This window comes from Heteronotia binoei, chromosome 2 (assembly GCF_032191835.1).
Source record: "Heteronotia binoei isolate CCM8104 ecotype False Entrance Well chromosome 2, APGP_CSIRO_Hbin_v1, whole genome shotgun sequence".
NCBI lineage: Eukaryota > Metazoa > Chordata > Lepidosauria > Squamata > Gekkonidae > Heteronotia > Heteronotia binoei.
In genome coordinates, this window is record NC_083224.1 from 58084351 (window position 1) to 58108326 (window position 23976).

At 40.2% G+C, this 23976-nt stretch overlaps 1 protein-coding gene across 2 annotated transcripts in view; it reads right to left on the minus strand.

Annotated features, from left to right (window-relative positions):
• KLHL12 (kelch like family member 12) overlaps nt 1-19633 on the minus strand; it is a 37268-nt gene extending 17635 nt beyond the window's left edge. Inside the window, exons 1-4 of one of the 2 annotated variants that reach the window (XM_060231081.1) lie at nt 19496-19633; nt 16787-17025; nt 11322-11475; nt 8207-8424 (exon numbers count right to left, since the gene is read on the minus strand). In XM_060231081.1, coding sequence (XP_060087064.1) covers nt 8207-8424; nt 11322-11475; nt 16787-16969 — 555 coding nt within the window. In that variant the 5' untranslated portion in view covers nt 16970-17025; nt 19496-19633. The remainder of the gene's footprint in view (nt 1-8206; nt 8425-11321; nt 11476-16786; nt 17026-19495) is intronic. The other variant, XM_060231082.1, reaches the window with a different exon arrangement.
• Nucleotides 19634-23976: the final 4343 nt, after the last annotated feature.

Below are 23976 nucleotides of genomic sequence, written 5' to 3' on the forward strand. Positions count from 1 at the left end.
TAGTCCTCATAAAGTTATTGTGCTTCTGCTGATTTCTTCTATTGGACCAACACAGCTGTAAATTTTGGCTTTTGTGGGAGGAGACCCTTTTGTCTCAGCTCTCATGCCATAAACTGTTTTTATTTTTTACTTTGCACTGAAATGCCATTGTGTGACTACACAAAGGAAAACAATATTTCTCAAAGGGAAAATAGTTTATTTAAAAAGAAATTTAAAACAAATCTCTGCTCTTGAGTGCTCTCACAGAAAACACAGAAGTAAACTTATGCTGAGAATGTTTTTTAAAAATGTTAAAATTTGTCTTAATTTTTATTCTGCTGATTACTAATAGATTTTTAAAAGGCTAATAATATAGTAGCAGCAACATTAGACTGAATCCATGAAAGCTAGAACTCCATGTAAAAGGCTAAAGAATTGAAATTTTAAAATAATCTTTGCAGAAATAACACATTTTCTTCAAGAGACACAGTTCTCTATGTCAGATATGATTTCGAATGGAGATTTCTGGGCCTTTATATCTCAGTCAGAAGGTGGGAGGTGGAGAAACTCAGGATGCAGAAGTGCAATGCATACTGCAGTCAGCTTGATTAGAGAGCAGGGGAAATCCTTGGGGCCAGAAAATTAAGATCTGTAGTGAGATAAGAATCCTATGTCCTTGTCCAGCCTTGGAATGGGGGTCTGTTGTTCTAAACTTGTGAATGAACTCAAGTGTAACAATTTCATGTTGTAATCTCCCCATGAAGTTTCTCTGTCTGAGAACTGCCACTCAGTTCAGCAATGAAATGACCTGGAAGAAGATTAAAATGTTTCCCCACTGTTTTTAAAATCAGATTTATGTCCATTTATTCTTTATGCAGGGAATGACATGCTTAGTCTGATGCAGGGAGTGGAAGGGCATTGCTATTAGCCACAGCTGTATTGTTGGAACTCTGTTTGGGGAAGTGATGCTCTGTATTCTTGGTGCTTGAGGGGGCACAGTGGGAGGGCCTCTAGTGTCCTGGCCCCACTGATAGACCTCCTGATGATGCCTGGGTTTTTTGGACACTGTGTGACACAGAGTGTTGGACTGGATGGGCCATTGGCCTGATCCAACACAGCTTATCTTATGTTCTTATGCTAGCATTTGATACCATATATTACACTGGAAGATGAACAAGTGAATGCTACTGCTGGTGCTGTTACATTTGTTAATGGGTCTGTCAGAGTGAATATGGAGGCCAAGCTAGCATCTTGGTTTGTTGCAGGCCCTAGTCCCAGAGTCCATGTCCATATTACGAAGGGCATTGTTGTAGGCAAGAAGATGTTTAAGATTAGAAGGCTATCTGTGGGCAAGAAAAGGTTTGCCTCCCAACTCCTGTGAAAGAGGAGTATCATTGTCCAGTGTAGGCTGTAGGTAATTAATGAGGTTCTAAACCAGTTTGAGCTGAGAGTTCTACATTAACCCACCAGTGGTGTTCTGTTGTTGTTTCATTTGGGCCTATCTTGTAGGAGATTGTCCCTTGGTATCATTCTGGCTTTGTTGATCAGTTTCCTTAGTATATCAGGTGAGTACTGTAATTCCCAAAATTTCTGTTGTAGATTCTGCAAGTGAGAATCTGCCCAAGGGATCATAACAGATGTGGCTGTACTGTAGAGCTTTGGTGTAAGTGATGGATCATGTGGTGTTTTTACAATGATGACTGGTGGTGTGTAGATATGTTTGCTGATCAGTAAGTGGTTTTTATTGCTTCCATTATGTATTTGTGCAGTAGTGCCTAGAAAATATATTTCTTGTGTGAATTTTCTCCTGTGCTTCTTTTCCATGTGTCCAAATGATGAAACTGTCATCAGTAAATCTCAGATACAAGAGTGGTGTTAATGGATGCAAGCAGAAGTGCTGATCCATGTTAGCCATGAAAATGTTGGCATACTGTGGTGCTATGCAGGTGCCCATGGCTGTGTCATTGATCAGAATACATCCTCTCCAAATCTGAAGCAGCTGTGAGTGAGGACATACTGGCAGAGCTTGGTAGTGAGGTGGCCACTGTGCTGTTAGAGACGGGGTTCCTAATAGTTTGTGGCAGATGTTGGTGTAGAGAGACCAAAGCATGTTTTCTGGAAGATTTCTTAATAAGTTGTATTTTTTATGGAAGTCTGGTGTCCCACACATAACTCAGACCAGTGATGGCCTAGGCTCTGAGAATGGAATTCATGCAACCAGTCATAGTAATGATGCCTAGGCCTGCAACAATAGGACATCCTGGGTTGCTGGGTTTTTATATTTTGGGGAGAAGATAGAAAATGCCTGATCAAGGTTCTTGTGGGGTGTCCATATAGTTCTGTTACTGTATATGTACTAGTAATTCTTTCATAATCCTGTTTAGGTTTTTTTGGTATTCCTGAGAGGTGTCTGAGAATAAGTCATTTGTAGAAAGTAGTATTGGAGAGTTGTCTTTTGGCTTCCTGAATGTAGTCTGATTTGTGCATGATGACAACTGTTCTTACTTTGTCAGCTTCTGTAACAATGATGTCCAGATTGGTTCTGAGGTTGTTTATTGCATTTCTTTCTTTCTTTGGGTGTGGGTGTATGTGTGTGTCTGCACTGATGTTCCTGTGTAGAATAAAATAAAAATCCTTCACTGGTGGAACAGTCTAACATGAAAGAACATTTGTGTATGTTAATGGATTTTTAGCTTTCACAGTTTCACCTAGATAAAAGGTGGGTTACAACAGAATCATGGAGAGTAAGACTTTATCACTAAAAAATTTATGCACATGTGCCTATAAAGTAATTTAATCAGCTCAAAGACTTGTTTCACAGCTTGAGTCATGGAGGAATTCTTAAAAGAAGTGATACTTAACTGATGAGATGATCACAAGAACTGTGAGCCAAACAGATTCATATTCTGATTAAGGTAGTTATAAACTTTGGTGGCATTGCTATTTAAAACAGACTGAAACAACTACTGATGATAGTTAAAGCGGAAAGTGCCAAAGCAGGAGTACAGAGGAACATCAAGAAAACAACAATAATGATTACTGGGGAATTATACAACTTTAAGGTTGACAATGAAGAAATCTAAATAGGCAAGGTATAAATCTGCAATTCTTCTTTTTCTTCAAATTTTTCTATTCCTTGGCTCCACCATCAACTAAAAGGGAGACTGCACCCAAGAAATCAGAAGGAAACTGAGACTGAGGAAGGCATACATGAAGGAAGTAGAAAAATATCCTTAAGTGTAAAGATGATGATGATGATTTTGGATTTATATCCCACCCTCCACTCCGAATTTCAGAGTCTCAGAGCAGTTCACAATCTTTAGGGTTTGTAGAATCTTTCGGGATCAAGTGCCGTGTTCTACTGGAGAAAGTTTTCCTTCCAGACGTTTCGTTCTCAGCTGCGGAACACATCCTCAGTGGCGTTGCAGCCGGAGCAGGCGCTCAGACCTTCTTGGCTGCTGTGCATTGAGTGGGGCCAGGGCTGCTGGAGAGCTGCTATTTGTAGGCTGGAGGGGGTGTGATGAAAGGGCAATTGTTTTGTGGATGTGCCCATTGTTTGGTGGGGCTTCCTGGAAGGGTAGTGATAAGGAAACTGGCTGTTGAATGTGACCATTGTTCTGTGTTAATTGCTGGGAAGGTTGGAAGGGGTTTGAAGATAAGGAAGATGGTTGTTGACTGTGCTGATTGTTCTGTGGAATTTGCTGGTTGTTCTGAGACTTTCTGCAATTTATAGTCTGTAGGGTGTTTTGCAGAGCTGGGTACCAAGATTGGTGGATGAAAATGCCTTCTTCCTTTCTGTTAAAATTGTGCTGGTGTTTGTAAATCTCAATAGCTTCTCTGTTCAGGCGAGTATGATAATGTGAGACCGTAGAAAGGACTTCAGTTCTTTCAAAGTGGATGACGTGGTCTCTTTCTTGAAGTGCGTGTTCAGCTACAGCTGATTTTTCTGGCTGAAACAAGCGACAGTGTCTCTTGTGTTCGGTGAGACGGGTGTTGATACTGGGTTGGGTAGTGCCAATGTAGACTGCACCACAGAAGCAGGGTATTTTGTAGACTCCAGGGGTTGAAAGTGGATCTCTCATATCTTTGGCCGAGCGCAGCATGTGGCGGATCTGTTGTGTGGTTCACAATCTCCTATATCTTCCTCCCCTACAATAGACACCCTGAGATGGGTGAGGCTGAGAGGGCTCTCACAGCAGCTGCCCTTTCAAGGACATATTACAAAACCATTAAAATCAATATCCTCCCAAATAAACATAATTAAAACCATTTAGAAAAGGGTTTTAAAAAACAATTAAAATACATACAAAATAGTTAGGATACATACAAAACATAGAAACACTGGTTAAAAAGGAGGAATCACTAAAGAAATGTATGGTAATTCTGATGAGGTCTATATAATTATGTTATATGTGCTCCTAGGTACCTCTGTATTTTGTCTGAAAACTATTATACTCAAATAGTCAAAATTTAGCCGTAATATTATAACAGTATTATAATTTGACATAAATAAGACTACTTCTCTTTTGGGATGGCTTTTTACTCTTGTAGAAACACAGAGTTCACAGGCACAGTTCTTTTCACCTTGCCCTTGGTATTCTTTGGATGGTCAGAGGATGGACCAACCTAACTGTGGCAGAATTTATTTTGGGTTGGCCCTCTTTATGATCCTAACCATATTCTTTATGATCGTAAACATACTCTTAAATATACTCTTTATGAAATTGGCTACAAGAACTCTTTATGAAAGTAGCCATGCTCTCATGAAATGAGCACTAAGCCCGTCAAACACCTTAGAAGTCTCTATGAGTTTTGACTGCAGTTATGAATTTGGCCACCAGAGGTTTCAGTCTCGCAGCATCATGGAGCCTCTATAGAGGGCCAGATGAGGTAATTGGGTGAAGAAACAAGATGGAGGAGGCAGCCATTGGCATAAACTCAGCAACTAGGAGTAAGGAAATGGTTGCCTGAGGCGTTCCGAACCATTATTGTTTATTGTTAATTTGGCTGCGAAATTATTTACTGCTGAATGACACAAGTAGCTGTGTGTATGAGGTCACTACAGCCTTTATAAGCCCTCCACTTTTGAGCAAAAGCTGCAGACTGTATCAGAGGCAGGGACCTCTTTGTCAGTCTAGCCCAGGAATTAACAATCCTTGTTAATTTCTGTTTGAGGCCTCAAACATTGAACACAAAGCATAGCTCTGATAGAATGGGTTTTGGGACAGATTTTAAACGGGAAAATGTAGACTAATAAGGCTAAGTCCTATTGGGACTTATATTTTTTCATTATTGCTTTATTGTATTTTATGCTTTATGCTCTAACTGTGTAAATTGTTTTCTGTTCTGCCTTTCTATCCATATATCTGAAGCCTTCTGTCCAAAGAAGAAACTGAAATGTACTAATGGTATCTAAACTGTTTGCTTTCTGTCTAAAGAGAAACTTGGAGTCTAATAAACTGTTTTTGCTTTGAGAAGCCTGGAGTCAGATAAAGTTTATCTACAAGGTCTTAAAACTTATTAGTGGGTATGTAAGAACATAAGAGAAGCCATGTTGGATCAGGCCAATGGCCCATCCAGTCCAACACTCTGTATCACACAGTGGCCAATATATATATATACACACACACACACACACACACACTGTGGCTAATAGCCACTGATGGACCTCTGCTCCATATTTTTATCCAATCTCCTCTTGAAGCTGGCTATGCTTGTAGCCGCCACCACATCCTGTGGCAGTGAATTCCACATGTTAATCACCCTTTGGGTGAAGAAGTACTTCCTTTTGTCCGTTTTAACCTGAATGCTCAGCAATTTCATTGAATGCCCACGAGTTCTTGTATTGCGAGAAAGGGAGAAAAGGACTTCTTTCTCTACCTTCTCCATCCCATGCATAATCTTGTAAACCTCTATCACGTCACCCCTCAGTCAACGTTTCTCCAAGCTAAAGAGCCCCAAGTGTTTTAACCTTTCTTTATGTATTAGCCTTCTGATAACCGCAGGTTGTTTTAGTTCCTGTAGATTTAGAATTTGGTGTTTTATATTGTTGGGGGTACAATAGAAATCCCCCAACACTATCAAAACACCAAGTCACACAACTGGCTGCAATAAGAAAGGGGAAATTGGGCAAAATCAACCACTCTGCTATTGCATGAAAAAATAAGCCTCTAGAGTTGTGCTTACTCTTTGTTTGATAAAAGGTATGGGGGTGCTTTCATCTGATTCCTCCTTCTTCTTACAGCCTCTGAACTGCATGATACTCTATTCAGGAGAGTCCCCTGGCCCTTAGCTGAAGGTTATTTTTAAAGGGGGGGAAGGGAAGAACAGGAGGACTGGAATCCATAATTGCAGCCAAGAAGGTTTCTATGGTGAGTTATCCTGTTCATTTACTATACAACAAGGGGGAGAAATGTTATTTGACCACGTTTTGCAAAAGCGAACCAACAAAACATTAGCTCATTTTAAGGTTTAAAAACACTCAGGTATTTGCATGGGAAGTCTTTGAGTGGTGCACAGCTGAAAAGCAGACAGTAGATAGCAGTGGAAAGGCACTGGAAAGGAACTTGCAGTACTTCAGAATAAATGATCATATTTGAACATTCAGGCTTGAAGTCAGGCTTGATTTAAAGGTAATGCTGGCAAAGCAAAAAAAAAGTCATGTGATTTTGTACATCCCCAGTGTCTCATTTTAAATGGGCTGCTGCATAAGGTTAATGAACAAAGCTAAGCAAGATGCACTTGGGTTGCAGATATCCAGGTAATGTAGGTTTGGTACAACAATCAGGAGGAGGCTTCATAAATCAGGAAGTTAAAAAAACCCTCTTTCCTAGATTCCAGCAATACTGCTGAAGTCTTGTTTTTCTATTATATGCAATCAAATTTTTACCTTCTCATTACCCTATTTACTCAGATATTTATACCCTGCTTTTTCTCCACTGAGAGTACATTGTTTTCTCACAACAGTGCTATTTACCAATTCTATTTTACAATATTTATTTATTCTGTGCACCACTCAAAGACTTCCCATGCAAACAGAATTAAACACTATTAAGTTAAGACAGTGTTCTTCACAGAGGACTTTAAAGATCTCTTTGGCCACTCAGGGACCCAATAACGATTAGTTAAGTGTCTCTATTAATTGTTCTCTTTAGTACTTTTTATAGTTTTTAATATTCTTACATTATTTTATATTAATCTAAAATTAATTGTGTTTTACTGTTTTACACCTGTTATGAACCACCTAGAGAGCTTTGGATATGGGCAGAATAAACAAGAAATAAGTAAATAACATCACAGAATAGCTATATAGAAGTGCATTTTGCTGTTTCTTAATATATTTTTATAACAATCAGGTATCAGGTTTTCTGAATTCTCAGGGGGGTTTTAAGTAAGTCTATAACTGAGTGTGGAGACAGAAGAAGACCGCAGATTTATATCCCACCCTTCTCTCTGAATCAGAGTCTCAGAGTGGTTTACAATCTCCTTTATCTCCTTCCCCCACAACAGACATCCTGTGAGGTAGGTGGGGCTGAGAGAACTCTCACAAAGCTGCCCTTTCAAGAACAACTTTGCAGCTGCAAGTGGAGAAGTAGGGAATCAAACCCAGTTCTCCCAGATAAGGGTCCACACACTTAACCACTACACCAAACTGGTGAAGTGAAAATGCATATAAGTGAAAAGGCATGTCTTAGCAATGAAAGGTGATAGAAACTTTAATTTTTTTAAATTGAAAACTGGGAATTTAATGATATAAATATGATCAAATTCATCATCAATGAGTTTCAGTTTAAAAAACAAATGGAAAAAAGCCCTGATGGTAGAGGGGAATAGCTGCTGCCAGGAGATTGGGTCATGGAGACTATGGGGAAATCTGTCACATGGACCCTCTGCTGCTACTGCACTCTTATCAACAAGCCTACTCATGTGTGAAAAATACCTCATCAGGTATGAAAAACTGCCTAGGATTTTCACTAGTTAATATTCTTAATTTTAAAAAAAAAAAGTCAATGCAGTACACAAATGAAACAAATCCAATCTCAACTGAAAATCAATAAAACTACAATGAATAATAAGTAGAATCAACAATACACAGCCAAACAGTTAAAAACCAGATAAAAGACAAGCAAAGCAAGGGACAGATCAGCCACTGATAGCATTTCACTTGTTAATCCTGGGGTTCTGCCTGAGCAGCATGTCTTAGCTCCTTGTGCAGTAAAACTTTTACCTGAATTTCATCACATTTAATGAGCTTCTCCACTTCTTCTTGACTTAAGAGGATGAACTCTTCATGCTGAACTACATCTGGGAAGTGCTTCTGGCTGAATACCTCTGCTGCCTGCATTAAATCGACACAATTGTGTGTTTCAGCAAAATCTCGGATCCCCAAGCAGTTGGACGGATCCAGCTGGCTTTCTAGGAATTCACAACAAGCCTGCTTCACCCCTGTAAGGAAATGGAATGATATTTGTATTTTATTTTGCCTAGCCGTCTGCTTTTGAAGTGAGAAAACTAAACACTCACTAAAAAAGTAATTTTTACAGCACTAAATTCTGGCTAATGTGAAGCCATCCTATTATCTCTGCAACATGTAAGTTAACTGAGTCTAGGGTTGCCAGGTCCAACTCAGGAAATATCTGGGGACTTTGGGAGTGCAGCCAGGAGACTTTCCCATTCCCTAAATAAATAAATAAAAATGCAGCAGTGCAGTTCCCCTAAATACAGTCTTCATTTCCTTATCCTCTTTTTTTGCCTACGCTGGCAACTGCACTTCTAGTAAATGAAGGTAAAATCTGTCATGCCCCCACAAGTCCCTTGTCAGGCTTTGGAAGTTTTTCCAAGCATGACTTTTTAAAGGACTATGCGCGCACACTCACAAAGCAATCAAAATAAACAGAGTTTGCAAGCACACATTTTTGTGATCTCACTGGGGCAATTTATTCACAGGAGATGCTGAATGTAACAATCTGCCTCTATTTCAACCAGCTTCTTCAGACAGGGAAAGGACTTCTGAAGCAAATGCAAAACAGAGGGACTCTGCTCTCTGCCTTTCACAGAGCTTCACACACTTGCGGCTCTGCCTGTCTACCCCACCTCGTTTTCCTGCTGCTGAGATTTAAAGGCACTAACATGCTCCGAAACACAAACAGTTGCAAGCATCTTTTAAGCCTGCCAAGGCTTAAAGGCACATGGTGACTGTTGGGGTGGGGCTTTCTCCGCTCACCAGCTGGCTGGCAGCAGGGAGGAGCCTGCAAAACTGGAGGATCCCCCACTGCGACCTGGGGACTTGCAAGCCTAACTGAATAATTAGTGCAATTCTTTCACATATTTGGGTTTTTTTGTGAGGCTGTACACATCACTGGGTGACCCTTGATCCTGACCTGGTTTATGGAGAAATTTGGACCACTAACATCAACTATCTGGATAATTATCTTCAATGGCCCTAATTAACATAAAAGGGGGATATACAGTCGATGGGGAAAAATTATATCTGGATGTTTAGCGCTGTGGACAAGCACAGTGTATTTTTTTAAAGCAGTATATTGTATGTTTACTAAGATTTTAACCACTGAGGAACACCAGACAGCCAAAATACATTTGATTTGGTTTTGACATATTTCATGTGAGTTGTAAATACACCTGGTCAAAGGAATGATGTGCGCAACTGTATGACATCCCTGTGTAAATGAATTCAATTTTAATAAAAAAGTTTTATACACTGGGGAAAGTATATATGTTAAATGGTGATGCATGGTTTTAACATTCATAATTTGATTAAATCTTTTGTATTATAATTTTATAAATGTAACTTTTTAGTTTATAGTGATAACCCTACACAGAGTTCCCCACCCCTACTTTCTTCTAACTTTTTGGTTACCTAGTCCATTCTGGGTTGAAATTTTCTCCCCTTCTTCTCCCCCCCTCCCCCACCAATGAAAGCAGCCAGCCTCCCTCAGGAAAAACAGTCTGCAGTGGTAGGGGAGAATGGGTATAAGTTGCTGCCACTTCTTGTGAAGACCTAGTGTCCATAAGTGTTTGGAGCAGCATGGTTGGATACCTGCCAGTAATAAAGGTATACCACCAGCTACTATGGTTCCCATTTTTTTCATGATTCCAGTCCTGATAAAGATGCGAAGGCTGGGGAAAAACTGGAAAAATATAGAAACAAAATAATTTTATCCTGTTTTTCAAGGCCTTTTTTCCAACTTTTCCAATGGAAAAAAATGGAAATTCAGGGGAACACTGAAAAAAACCCCCTATGAAATATCTTCTCTTTTTGAATGAGTGAAATGCTTTTAAAGACAAGGTGAGCATGCTGTAGACATATACAACTCTTATACCCAAGAAGCATTTCTCTCCCTAGAAGGATATCTAATTTTCATGGGGGCAGCATGTTTGGACTGAATTTACCTCTACCTGTTGCCTGCTGTATTGTAAACTGAAGCATCACCAGGAAGTTTTTGTTGCATTGGATGAAATACAGGGACCAAGTGGAATTCCAACTGAGCATACTATTACTTTATGTGAAATACAGGAACCAAGCTGAATTCCAACTGAGCATATAATAGTTATCTGCTGTGAATTTTGAAGCGTGGAAGCTCAAGAGGAATCACCTCTAAGGAAAGAAAACTTTTATTCTGAAACATGGTTTATATCTGGAATACGTGTACCCAGGGCTTTTTTTTGTAGCAGGGATTCCTTTGCATATTAGGCCACATCCCCTGACATAGCCAATTCTCCAAGAGCTTTAGGGGAGGGATGGTGGCTCAGTGGTAGAGCATCTGCTTGGTAAGCAGAAGGTCCCAGGTTCAATCCCTGGCATCTCCAAAGAAGGGTCCAGGCAAATAGATGTGAAAAACCTCAGCTTGAGACCCTGGAGAGCCGCTGCCAGTCTGAGTAGACAAAACTGACTTTGATGGACCAAGGGTCTGATTCAGTATAAGGCAGCTTCATATGTCCAGGGCTCTTCTTACAGGACCTACTGTAAGCTCTTAGAGGATTGGCTCCATCAAGCCTAATATGCAAAGGTGTTCCTGCTACAAAAAAAGCCCTGTGTGTACCTATTTGGTGGATTCCTCATATGGATGCATTGTTTCTATGTTGCTGAAAACTTTGTACAGACTTTATTATTGTAACTCTGTTATATACTGGTGAGATTATTCAAGAGGACTGCTTTGTCTATTACTTACTGGTAAATGCCATTGTATTTTATTAGTGCTTTGTGATCACAGTTTATTTTCATTGAGCTTGACTTGTTTCACTGTGATCTTTCTTCTTTGTATTTCAATATAGCTCCAGAACATGGAAAATATCTCCATTCGTGTTATTGTCACTGCCATTACCTTTCAGCTGAAGCAGACAGGCAGCTGGAAGCAACTCTTGAACATTTTCTACTGTCACATGAACTGTCTCTGTGTATACAAAGTCCAGCAAAATTTCCATTGTAGAGGCTGTTAAACCTTGGATGTCCACATAGGGTTTGTCCTTCTCTGAAAGCTGCAAATTAAAAACAAGGAAGGAAATGTTTTATTTTCAGTAGGTTATATTAACATCCTGACAATGGACTTTGTAGCTTGACTCAGGAAACTCAGGTACAGGCAATGTGAAAGAAACGCAAAATGCTGTACAGAGTTGTTTTGTACAAAGGTAAAACCTTGAAAGGCCAGAGGAATAATGTTTTTGAATCTTTGGTCCAGCCCTGAACTGGATAATCTGGTCTTGTCATATCTCAGAAACTAAGCGGGGTCAGCCCTTCTGTCAGGAGACAAATGTATTCATCATAATTAATCTGCACCTCTGTTTATAAACAAATTCCTCATTACACTGAAGTCAAGGGATGAAACAACAGGTTAGTACAGCAAAAGAAAAATGTTTGCTTCTGCCCCACCAAATTAACATGGATTATACAGTTCTGTGCTGAACTAGACTCAGGCAATGACAGTAATATAAATATAATGATAGTAATATAAATATACCTGGCTTCTAGGCAGTTGGCAGCACTCTCCCCTTAGTTCTTAAAAGCATGTTGAAACAATGTTGTTTTACAGGCCTTACAGAACTGGACAAGATCTTGTAAAGCCCTGATGTCATTTGGGAGGTTATTCCATTACGTTGGTACTGCCACCGAGAAGGCCCTTGCCCAACTTAATTTAGCCTCCTTTGGCACAGGGATTGACAAAGGATTTAGGGCCCCTGAATGCAGTGCTCTCTGAGCTATATGCAGGGAAAGGTGGTCCCGCAGGTAGGCAGGTCCCAAGCCATGTAGGGCTTTTAAGGTTAGTACCAGCACCTTGAATTGGATCCAGTATGCTACAGGCATCCAGTGCAGCACTTTCAGCACAGGTTGGATGTGCTCCTGTATAGAGAGCCCCATTAACAACCTGGCTGCAGCATTCTGCACCAGCTGCAACTTCCAGATCTGAGACAAAGGGAGCCCCATGTAGAGGGCATTACAGTAGTCAATTCTCGAGGTGACTGTTGCATGGATCACTGTTGGTAAGTCATGGCACTTGAGGAAGGGGGCCAGCTGCCTTACCTGCTGAAGATGGGGAAAAAAGGCAGATTTGGCAGTGGCTGCTATCTGGGCCTCCATTGATAAGGAGGGTTCCAGTAGCACTCCCAGGCTCTTGACCTTTGGTGCCGGTATGAGTGGCATCCCATCAAAAGCTGGCAAAGGGATTTCCCTTCCCAGGCCACTACAACTCAGGTGAAGGACCTCCATCTTCGTTGGATTTAACTTCATAATTTTATAATGTAAAACATAATTTTACATTAGATACAAATAACAGAAAGATTCCACAAGAAAAAAAAATATTACACTTTATTAGCAAACTTTAATTATAATATAATGCATTTCATTCTGTATTCTAATCAATGTCCACTTGTGGGTTTAATTTTATCCTTTCTTTTTAAATTTAATATTTTAATAATAAGAGTAATATTGTGGGGTCCTTCTATTGGCTTGCTTGGTGTAGCCTACTTTTTTTCTCCTTTAACTTTTTAAAGTTGCCATTTCACTGGATAGGGTTTCTGATCAGCATGGCAATGTTAGTGAAGAAACAGAACAATCATCTTGTACTTTTTCCTCATATGAGTCTGTTATTTTTCAATCCAAAAAGGATAAGAGCATAAGAGAAGCCATGTTGAATCAGGCCAATGGCTCATCTAGTCTAATCCTGTGTCACACAGTGGCCAAAACCCAGGTTCCATGAGAAGGTCCATCCGTGGGGCCAGAACTTCAGAAGCCCTCCCACTGTTGCTTCCCAAGCACAGCGTCATTGCCCCAGACATAGAGTTCCCTCTATACCTTATAGCCACAGCTGGACCTCTGCTCACTTCCTGCAGCAGTGAATTCCATATGTTAATTAATCCTTGGGTGAAGAAGTACTTCCTTTTATCTTCCCCTGATTGGAGGAAGGTATCCAGTGAGGTGCCAGACAACTCTAGGCCCCATCATGTAAATATTTTTATAAATGACCTGGATGAAGTAGTAGAGGGACTAATTAAATTTGCAGATTACACCAAATTGGGAGGAGTAGCAAACACACTAGAAGACAGAGATCGAGTTCAACGAGATCTGAACACACTGGAAAAATGGGTGGATGTGAATATGATGTAGTTCAACAAGAATAAGGGCAAAGATCTACATCTGGGTAACAAAAATGAGAAGCATGCATACTGGATGGGGGACACACTTCTGTGCTGCAGAGACTCTTTGAGTTAAGACAAGAAATCCATTAATTTCTTTTGAAGTCTGATCTTGCAAAGCATTTGGTCAGTACAAATTGGCTAGCAAAATTAACATATCTTCTCACAATGGAATTCTAAGCAAGTTAAGTTCTGCAGGGAACAATGAATGTTTTCCCATGCTTGACAGAATTTCTTCTTTCACATGAAGACAAAGCAGATGAGATTAAAGTTAACACTGAGCAAACAATTACAAGCCATTTGGATATGCTACATGGAAAATGTTATCTGCTACTTTTCTGTTAAAGAAACAAAGAAGTGTGAATGGCCTCAAAACCCATTTGCAACTGATGTCACAAACTTGTTTTTGTACAAAAAGAACAACTCCTTGAACTATGATGTGACAGAACCCTCAAAGATAATTTTTTTTCCAGAAGTGAGATTATCTGAATTTTGGCTTCATGTAGCTACTGAGTGTCCTAAACCTACTGATGAAACAATATCTGTACTGTTGCAACATATCTGTGAGGCGGGTTTTTCAGGAATGACTACTATGAAGACAAAATACAGAAGCAGACTATGTATCAATAATAATTAAAGACTATGTCTGACAATCATCAAATCCCTCATTGATCTACTTGTTGACAAAATGCAAACTCAGCCATCCCACTGATACTAGCCAACATGGACTTCATTGTGAATAAAACTATTAAATGTTTTTACTTTGCTCTAACACTGCTTGTACAACTGTTTTTAGGTTGCTTTTTACGGCTCATGAAGCTATAACCTGCAGTCAGACAGCTGTGTTCTTATATTTGCATGAAAAAAATTGACTAACTTTGTAAATGCAATAAATATTTCAACAGATACCAACATGGCTAACAAAGACAGACTGCAAGACATTAGGAACATCATTCCTGATAAGACCTCAGCCCACCTTGTCACCAAATGTTGTCATCTTATTCTCACCTATAATTGATTAAGATCTGGCAACACCTTGTATTCTCAGGTTAACAGCACAGCCATGGCCCCACAACATCTGAACATAAGCTTCTATCTACAAATGCCTCTCCTGTACCTAAGATTTTTCAATGATATTTTCATCATCTGGACCCATGTGAGAAAACTCTTGAGAAATTCCACCAGGATTTCAACAACTGCTGCCCTACTGGGGGCCAGTCCACACAACAGGTTCATTTTCTAGACACCACCACTGTATCACTGAATAATGGATATATAAGCACCACATTATACTGAAAGCCCAGTGACTGCTACACATACCCACATACTTCCAGCTATCTCCTGGAGCTCAATCTATCATAATGCCATTCTATTGCACTTTTCCAGAGATGTCTTTTTAATACTGGGAAGCACTGAATTGAGGTGCAAAGAAAGTACAATGGAAGAGTAACTAGTTGTTTCTTGAATAAATGGCAATGCTGCTGCAGGAGATAAAAAATGGAGGAACCAAAGAGAAATAACATTCTATATTGTGTGTAACTTTCCCCATAAAGTGATTTTTGCAATATCCAATATTCACATTTTTAGCTGAACATCTTGCAGCCATGTATGCTATTCCCTGGTACTGCTCAGATAGACCAATTAGCTTAGCCTCTATGCAAAAGGAGGAATACATTTTCAATCAGTCACTACATGAAGCAAGTACCATGAGCTGAAAAAAGGAGGTTCCAACTTTTTAATGGAACCAGTGTAGTATAATAGAGCACCAGGAAGACTGGGCTTCGAATCCCTATTCTGCCATGGAAGCTTGCTGGTGACTTTGGATCAGTCACAAAAACTCAGCCTAATCTATGACAGGGATGTTGTAAGAGTAAAACTGAGGAAAGGAGAATGATGCAAGCCACTATGGGTCCCCAATGGGCAGATAGGCAAGGTAGAAACAAAACAAATAAAATGTAATGCAAAGAAATATCACATCAGACGTGAACTTTTAGTATCATATATTTGGGTACGAAAGGCGGGGTGTGTGTGTGTGTGTGTTAAAGCCATCTGAATACTTTCTGCCATTCTTTATATAAAGGCTGCTGGGCTTCTTCGGACATGTGTCACCAGGCATAATAAGCATGCTCACTTTTTGGGGTTTTTTATTTTTATTTTTAAATTTTCTTTGCATCAAAACAATCATTATCACACCATTCTTTCTAAATGTTCTGAAAGAAATGAACATCCAATCATTTGGAAATCAAATGCAATAAGTATTTGTCAGAAGCAACTAAGTAATTAGTGAACCAACATGCAAAAACTGGAAAAGGTTGACTACATTATATGCATGAAAGAACATATTGCAAAAAAGTATGGTAGTGGAAAGTGCTGTCAAGTTGCACCCAAATTACGGAGATCCCACTGGGTTTTCAAGACAAGAGATGTTTAGAGGTGATTTGCCATGCCTGCCTCTGCATAGCGCCCTGGTATTCCTTGGTGGTCTCCCATCCAAATACTAACCAGGGCCGATCCTACTTAGCTTCCAAGAAAGTTAGCTAGCCTGAGCCATCTACGTCAGAGCTACAAAAAAAGGTATAAAAAAGCACAAATGGAGAAACAAAGTTATTATATATATTTCAGCTGCTTCCCTCTCACATGAAAGCCAGGATACACACAAATAAAAGCAAGAGGCAGAGGTACCTGAAGGAAAGCCTCTGCCAAAGCTGCTATTGGCATTTACATGGGAAGAGAGAAAGCTGAAGAACTCTTGACCTTGGTATCAAATATCACAGGAATGAGTCAATGGTCAGAGGCAATGTTAGCCATCAACTCTTGGCCACTGTAAAAAATCAGTGACTGATCAAAGATTTAATATACAAGTTCCATGGGCCCATAATAGCTGACGTGTGTTCAGCTAGTAGTAATATGCCACAAATCATGATGTTAACAGTTAGCATTATCTACATTGTCTTATTTGCACTCCCACAGGATTTGAATGATCTTGCATTGCATAGTAGTGTTACATTCACATTTTGAAACTTTAATTTAGCTGATTATTTGGCATCCTCTTGAGTATCAACAGTTATTTACATTTTTAACAGTGCAATCCTATGCAAGCTTAGTATTTCTTTATAGCATGTATTAAAAACATTGTATGTGGTGTATCTTGCCTACCTACCTCACTGGTGAACATTGCACAGAAGTAGTCACTGCAAGCAGCTAATACAATACGATGGGCTGGAAAGTCTTTCTGTTCCACACGCAAGGTCACATCACAAAGTGTGTTACTTTTTCGAAGTGAATTCATTGCATTAAGAATCGACTTGGCATGAGAATTAGTCATTATATCTTTAGGAGCCATAGTGAAGTACTGCAGCTAGCCAGGAGTGTTGAGAAGGCTGGTTCTCTATCAGTAGCCTGTTAAGAGAAAAATTTGCTTCACTGTAGGTTTTTAAGAGTCATGAGGCAGAGACTGCCAAAGGCAAAAATGAAGAACAAGGCCACTGGTGCCTGCTGAAGTTCTCTCATCTGTTCTCCCATCTTTCCTACCAGCCAGGCTTATAAGGCTTGTTGTATTCAGTTGTATTAAAGTTCTAATAGAGTTGATTGTACAGAGGTGGTAAACAAAAAAGCTGTATATTTTTAACAGACTAAAACCCCAGAACACACAACTACATCATTAACCTACCTCCAGATGTCTGCAGTTTAGATGTAGAACATTAGACTATATAGTACAACATACAGTTTACAACACACAGGAACAAAGAGGAAAGACAAAGGCTGATAACTGTGGAGTTTGTGTGAAAACCACCTTGGGCACACTTCTGTAGGGAAAGGTGGTATATTAATAACATTTTAATAAAGTACACTGCAATGAACCTTCACACTCTGACAGCATGGCCAGTCGAATACACAGGCACTTTCTTACCATCATCAATTGTTTAATTTATCTAAAATGTATAATAGTGGGCTGGATTTAAAGATGCCCTATGTAAACTGAAGGTACATCCAGTGAAGCAAGGAAGGCTCTGCAATTTTTGGACATTTTCCCATTTTAAGTTCAGGGCCCTGCACTGTAGCCTACACTGACCCTTCAGATCAACTTTTTTGGTAGCACAGAAGGCTGGAAAGGTTTTGTCAGGGAAGAGAATATAGGTTTCACTGGACGGGTTTAGATCCCATAGTTGAAGAACTATGCTATGAAATATTGTCTAACATTTTTATAATGCTTTAAAGTTTTCAACGTGCTTTCTATATATTACCTCAATACTTGCTACAACATTTTTGTAACACAAGTCATTATTATTAGTCTGCACTGCACTGCAGATGGGGGCTGAGGCTAAAAGACAATATTTGCTACAAAACAGCTCAATGATGAGATTCAACAGATTTCAGTAGTGAAGAATGTATTTCTCCTTTCATATTTACAGCTCACTAACCTCATCTAATATTTCACATCAAGACATCTCCTTTTTATGATGACATACACAAACCAATAAAATACATTAAAATAAGCCTGTGTGCATCTAAACAGAATTATTCACCTTTTCCCAGGATCGGGACAATAATAGGCCCTTCTAGAAGTAAAGCCATGAACTTTTTTTTTTACCAGGCTCCATGCACACAGCCCTGGTGATCTGGAAGAAACCCCATCAGACTCATGAGGACTTACTTCTGATTAAACATCTTTAGGATCTGGCTGTTCGCAATTGTCATAATAAAGTTTTGATACATTAAAATCACAGTTTATACTAGTCTTCACAGCATTCCCATTTTATTCCAAGTTTCAGCTTTGTGGGCAGACTCTAGGAATGGGCTAGATGCATGACTTTTGCAAAGCAATCTAGCACAGATGTGTCTAGTGATACAATGATGGCTTTCAGATATTTCCAAGTGTGTCATGAGAATCTATGCCTTAAATCTATTATTTTGTACTACACAGGAGCCTCAAGGCAGTGGATTATGAATTCTGCATGAAATCTAGAAACAGAAACATGACTTCTGATTAGATGACAGAAACATGACTTCTGATTAGATGACAGAATTTTTGGTGTACTTGACTAAGATTGCTTCCCCCCCATCCCACTTTGCTAGGAACTGGTAGACTGGGACAGGATGAGATACAGTCTCTTGCATCACAATTGCCCACGCCAGTGCTGTGCTGTTGTTGCTTGAGTGCAAACACATACTGCTTATGAAGCCTGTCCTAGATCCCACTGGTACACTATGGGACAAAATATGCTATACATCTGCTGCTGCCTGTGGAGCAGGAATGGCATAGGATGTCATCCCCCTAAGCCCTGGCACCCCGGATTGAAGGCATACTGTAAAAGCACTGCTACCGGCATCTCCCAGGACAACATAATAACCTACCCTCTCTGGCCCTTCTACTGCTCACTGTGCTGGCATTTAGAGGAGGTGCTCCAAAACTGTGCCACCACAGCAGGAATGGCACAGGACAAGGCATATCCCCCCTCCTATGCCAGCCTCTGAACCCCACTGAAGCAATTTAAGGGGAATTCGTCTTACAGCTAAAATTCCTGAAGTACTCCTAATGCACACGTACATGTCAGGCAGCAAGGAATCCCACTGGCAAGTGCAAACCACCTGTGTTTGGCAGCAGAATTAACCAGTGGTCCAAGTAACTTTGCGACATAGGCCTTTGGTTTATCAAATGGGACCTATTACTGCGAATCGGGTCCCTGTGAGGGAAGCAGGGCTCCATAAGGAGGACTGCTGCTGTCTCCCTTCTTAACACCCTCATCCAGCCCTTATCCTGGGCCGACGCTTTAGGCGCATGTAAATAATGGGCCACAGGACAGTAGCTCAGCAGGTCCACCTTCCCCTCAGCACCCATGACTACGGCAACCCCTCGGCCGAAGCTCACCGCCGCACCCTCCCCGGGAGGGGAGAGACTCCCGGCTCCTCCTCAGGCTTTCACGGCTCCTTCCTTCCCCGCATCAGGCACGCGCTGATGATGTCACTATGGACGCCCAACCATAGACTGCAAGCGCCATGCCATTGTAACCCAGGCAGAACGGCTAGAGCGACACCCTGTCTGACAAGGGCGGCTTCCGAGATCAATGGAAAACTGCCTGCAGCCGTACAGAAGCTACATTCATCCCCTCGCCTCACTTGTTTTTGTTTTAAATGTTGAAAGCCCTCTAGCCCTTTGTACCCGGTTGACAAATCATTTCATTTCAGTGTTGTTATGTATGTGAACCACTATATTATAAGCCTTAAGGCGGGCTATAAGAGTGGCGGTGGAGTTCTACTCTGCTTATTAGATGCAACAATGGCTGCTCCAGTCTTCCGTGCGAATCTGTGGTTTCTGGCGATAGGCTTGTGAGTTCTGCAGTTATCAAAAGTTCTGATAATACCAATCGGCGCGCCTTAAAGCAGTGCAAAGTCATTACAACCCCCGATTTCGGGTAGGACTCCCTTTGGGCCGCTGAGTTTCAGGACTCGGTATAGGTAAATCGCTCGCTCGACCCTGCTGTGATCAGACACAATAAATAATGCTCTTTCCAACGCGATCTTACTGTGTGAACTGGCAAAATCCAGTTGGAAAGTGCACTGAAAGTGCGTTATATAGTGTGTGTGTGATCTAAGCCCCTCCCACCCCATCCTTAACGTTAGCCATTAGGATGACAGGTGCCTGCCTCAGTACTCCAATATTTTCGACACAACCCACTGACGCTCAAGTTGTGTGAAAGCTGCATAGAATCGCGCGGCAACTTTAATTCTCCCTTCGCTCGGTTCTGAGGAGTTATACATTGAGCAAAACGTTCGGCACAATCATATCATTCAAATCAATAGGGCCAGGGCAACGAAGCGTCGCCCAGTTTGTACGGTATTTCCTTATTGGGTCTGGGTAAAAGTCGGATCTAAACGGATCTTCATGAATTCATATGATTTTTACGTTAAAACAAAATCCAGTCACCATAATGTAGTAGAACACGTCTTAGACTATAGGTAGCACCACAAAAATCATGCCTCCACGGAATCATGGTGGGGCACCAGCGCAAAAATGGTTTCAAACCACAGATCCTCATGAATTCATATGATTTTTCAGCTGAAATGATATAAAACCACCATCATGTTGTAGACCATGTCTTAGACTATAAGTAGCAATATAGAAATAATGGCTCCACGAATTTGTGGCACCACAGTACTGGAAAAACATGTTTCCAAAACATGGATCAATGGCTTCATGGCAACATCATGGAGCAAAAACATGGTTTTGGAGCATGGATCCTCATTTTTTTTATTTATTTTTTTAACATTTAAACATTTTATTGAGGCATAAAAGTAGCTTACAATCCATAACGCAAGAAGTTTACCGTGAAGATTAACAGAGATAACATCGTAAGCTTAATAGACAGAATACAGAGCAAAAACAACATTTAAAAACAAAATAGACAAAATACAAACTGAAGGTAATAATAATTATAGTTATTATAACACAGTATTTAAAAATAAAATAAGATCAGGGAAAGGAAAAAGGAAGATATAATACACTTTAAATAACTTGAAATCAACTTGTTAAAAAAATTTATAGCAAAAGGAAATCCTTATACATTTTATTTTTAGAATAAGAGTTAGCATAAAATGGATCGGTGTCAAGCTTTTCTAGAATGGGAAGCCAAGTTGCCAGATATTTAGCGTAGGCTTGGTATGGGTCTTTGTGGTCTATGGCTGCCTGAATTTTATCCATTACAATGTGTTCCCAGACTTTAAGTAGCCAGTTGTCAAGTGTCAAATTCAATGAGTTTTTCCAGGACTGCGCAATCGTGGTTTTAGCAGCTGTCAGGAGTTTAACTATCAAGGATTTTTTAGAAGATGAGAGACGGGTATCAGACCAATGATTGAGAAGTATCCTTGTTGGGTCATCTGGGATCAAGACCCCAGTTAGGGGGGAGAGATGGGCACAAATTGAGGTCCAGAATGGTCTGATTTTGGGGCAGTCCCACCAGCAGTGAAAATAAGAGGCTTTGAGCCCACAGTTTCTCCAGCAGTCTGAAGAGCCTAACTGGGTCATATGGGAGAACTGGTTAGGAGTAAGGTACCAACGTGCAATCAATTTAAAGTTTTGTTGAGATATATTTATAATAGTAGATTGTAGGGCATCACTAGCCCATATAGAGTCCCATTGGTCGGGGGAAAGGATGATGCCACAGTCTTTATGCCATTGAGTGGTGTAAGAGGGTAAGGTTGCTTCGAGTTTAGACAATAGGATACGATACAGCCGTGAAATGAGACTTTTAGGCGTTCTCTCTTCGTGAAAATGAAGAACCAGATGTTCGTAGTCAGATGAAAGGCGAGAAAATGAAGAGATCACTTTAGGGTCCTGAAGAAAGTGCCTGATTTGAAAGTATTCAAACCAAGGTGCTGGCTTAGTCAAAACTTGGTCTAGGTCATTTTTAGGTAGAAGTTGGTTAGAAGATGAAAGAAGATTAAAGAAAAAAAACTTTTGAGGAGTCTCTCCAGACCTTGAAATAAAAGGGTAGTTGGGCAGGGAGGAAATATTTTTGTCCTATAAAAGATGAGATAGTAGAGAGTCCTGGAGCCAGAAAATGACGCTCCGAATCCCATACTGACAAGAGCGCCCTGAGGAATGGGTTCATGAATTGCCACGGTGGGCGTTCATTTTTCTTGAGCCATAGTAGTTCGTAGTATTTCAGTGGGGTAAAGTAAGCTTCCTCTATGGGCGTCCACGGCGGCGGGGGATGTTGGTACAGTATTTTGGTCATCTGGGATAAAATAGTAGCTTTATAATACTTTGCAATGTCGGGAACTGCTAGGCCACCTTTTTGTCTTGATCGACATAAAGTTGAAACTTTGATTCTAGGCTTTTTATATTTCCAGATAAAGGAGGTCAGTATTTGTTGCCAGGATTTTAAGATAGGCTGAGAGATCTCAATAGGAAGAGCCCGAAAAAGATATAAAAACTTGGGAAAAATGAAGGATTTAATTACATGGATTCTTTCCATCCAGGATAGTTGCAACTTATCCCATTGCTTTAGCGTGGTAGTAATCTCAGAAGCCGTGGCCGTGTAGTTAGTTTTTAATAGGCCAGCTATATTTAAGGGGATTTTCAGCCCCAAATAGGACCAGGAATCAGAGACCCAATGGAAGGGGTAGTTTGCAATTATGTCTTTTTTAGAAGTATCGGACATTTTAATCGGGTAGAGAATTGATTTCGAGTGGTTAACTGTAAGGCCTGAAAGTTTACTGTAATCAGACAGGAGAGAGGAAACGGCTTTAATAGACTGTAGTGGATTTGTAATATATAAGACTATATCATCGGCAAATAAACTTATTTTAAAAGTAGAATTTTGGACAGAGATACCAGAAATCTCTGAAGAAAGCCGTATCAAATTTGCAAAGGGCTCTATGACAATGGCGAATAGCAGTGGTGATAGGGGGCACCATTGACGAGTTCCTCTTTCTAGGATAAGTGAAAGGGACTGTTGACCATTGATTTGTATAAACGCGGATGGACAGGAATACAAAGAATCTATAACCGTTCTGAACCTAGGTCCGAAACCCATATGATGTAAGACTTTTTTAAGGAAGAGAGGTTCTACACTATCGAAGGCCTTCTCTATATCTAAGGCAAGAATGCAGGAGTCGTATGGCTGAAAAGTGCAATATTGAATTAAGTTAATTGTTTGTCTAGTATTGTCTGTGATATCGCGATTCGGAATAAATCCTGATTGGTTGGTGTGAATATAGAGCCCTATGATTGTGTTCAATCTAGCAGTCAAAATGGAAGTAAATATTTTATAATCATTATTTAGTAAAGAAATGGGGCGGTAAGATTTAACATTTAATGGGTCTTTGTCTTTTTTGGGAATCATAACTATTTTCGCCTGGGACCAGGAGGGAGGCATACAGCCGGAGTCCAGAACAAGATTGCAAACAGTGGTAAGATGAGGTACCAGGGAAAGATTGAATTTTTTATAAAATTCTGAAGGTAGTCCATCTCTACCTGGGGTTTTATTGATTTTGGAGGCCTTAATGGCGTCAACGACTTCAACGGAGAATCTAAAAAGGCTCGGTGTTCGTGGGAGAGTTGGGTAAGGATCTTCTGGTTTTGAAAAAAGTGGTCTCTTAGGTGAGAAGGAGGATTGGACGAGGTATATAGCTGTTGGAAAAACTGATGGAAGGTGTCCAAGATTTTTTTGTTTGATGAGTGTATTTTGCCAGAGTTGTCTCTAAGACATTTAATCTGTCTCTCACCTAGCTCTTTCCTGAGTTTCCATGAAAGTAGTTTCAACGAACGGGGGTGGTTATACCAGTATTTTTGTTTCACGAATAGTAGATTTTTTCGAATATTAGATGTTTCCAATAAGTCTAGTTTCT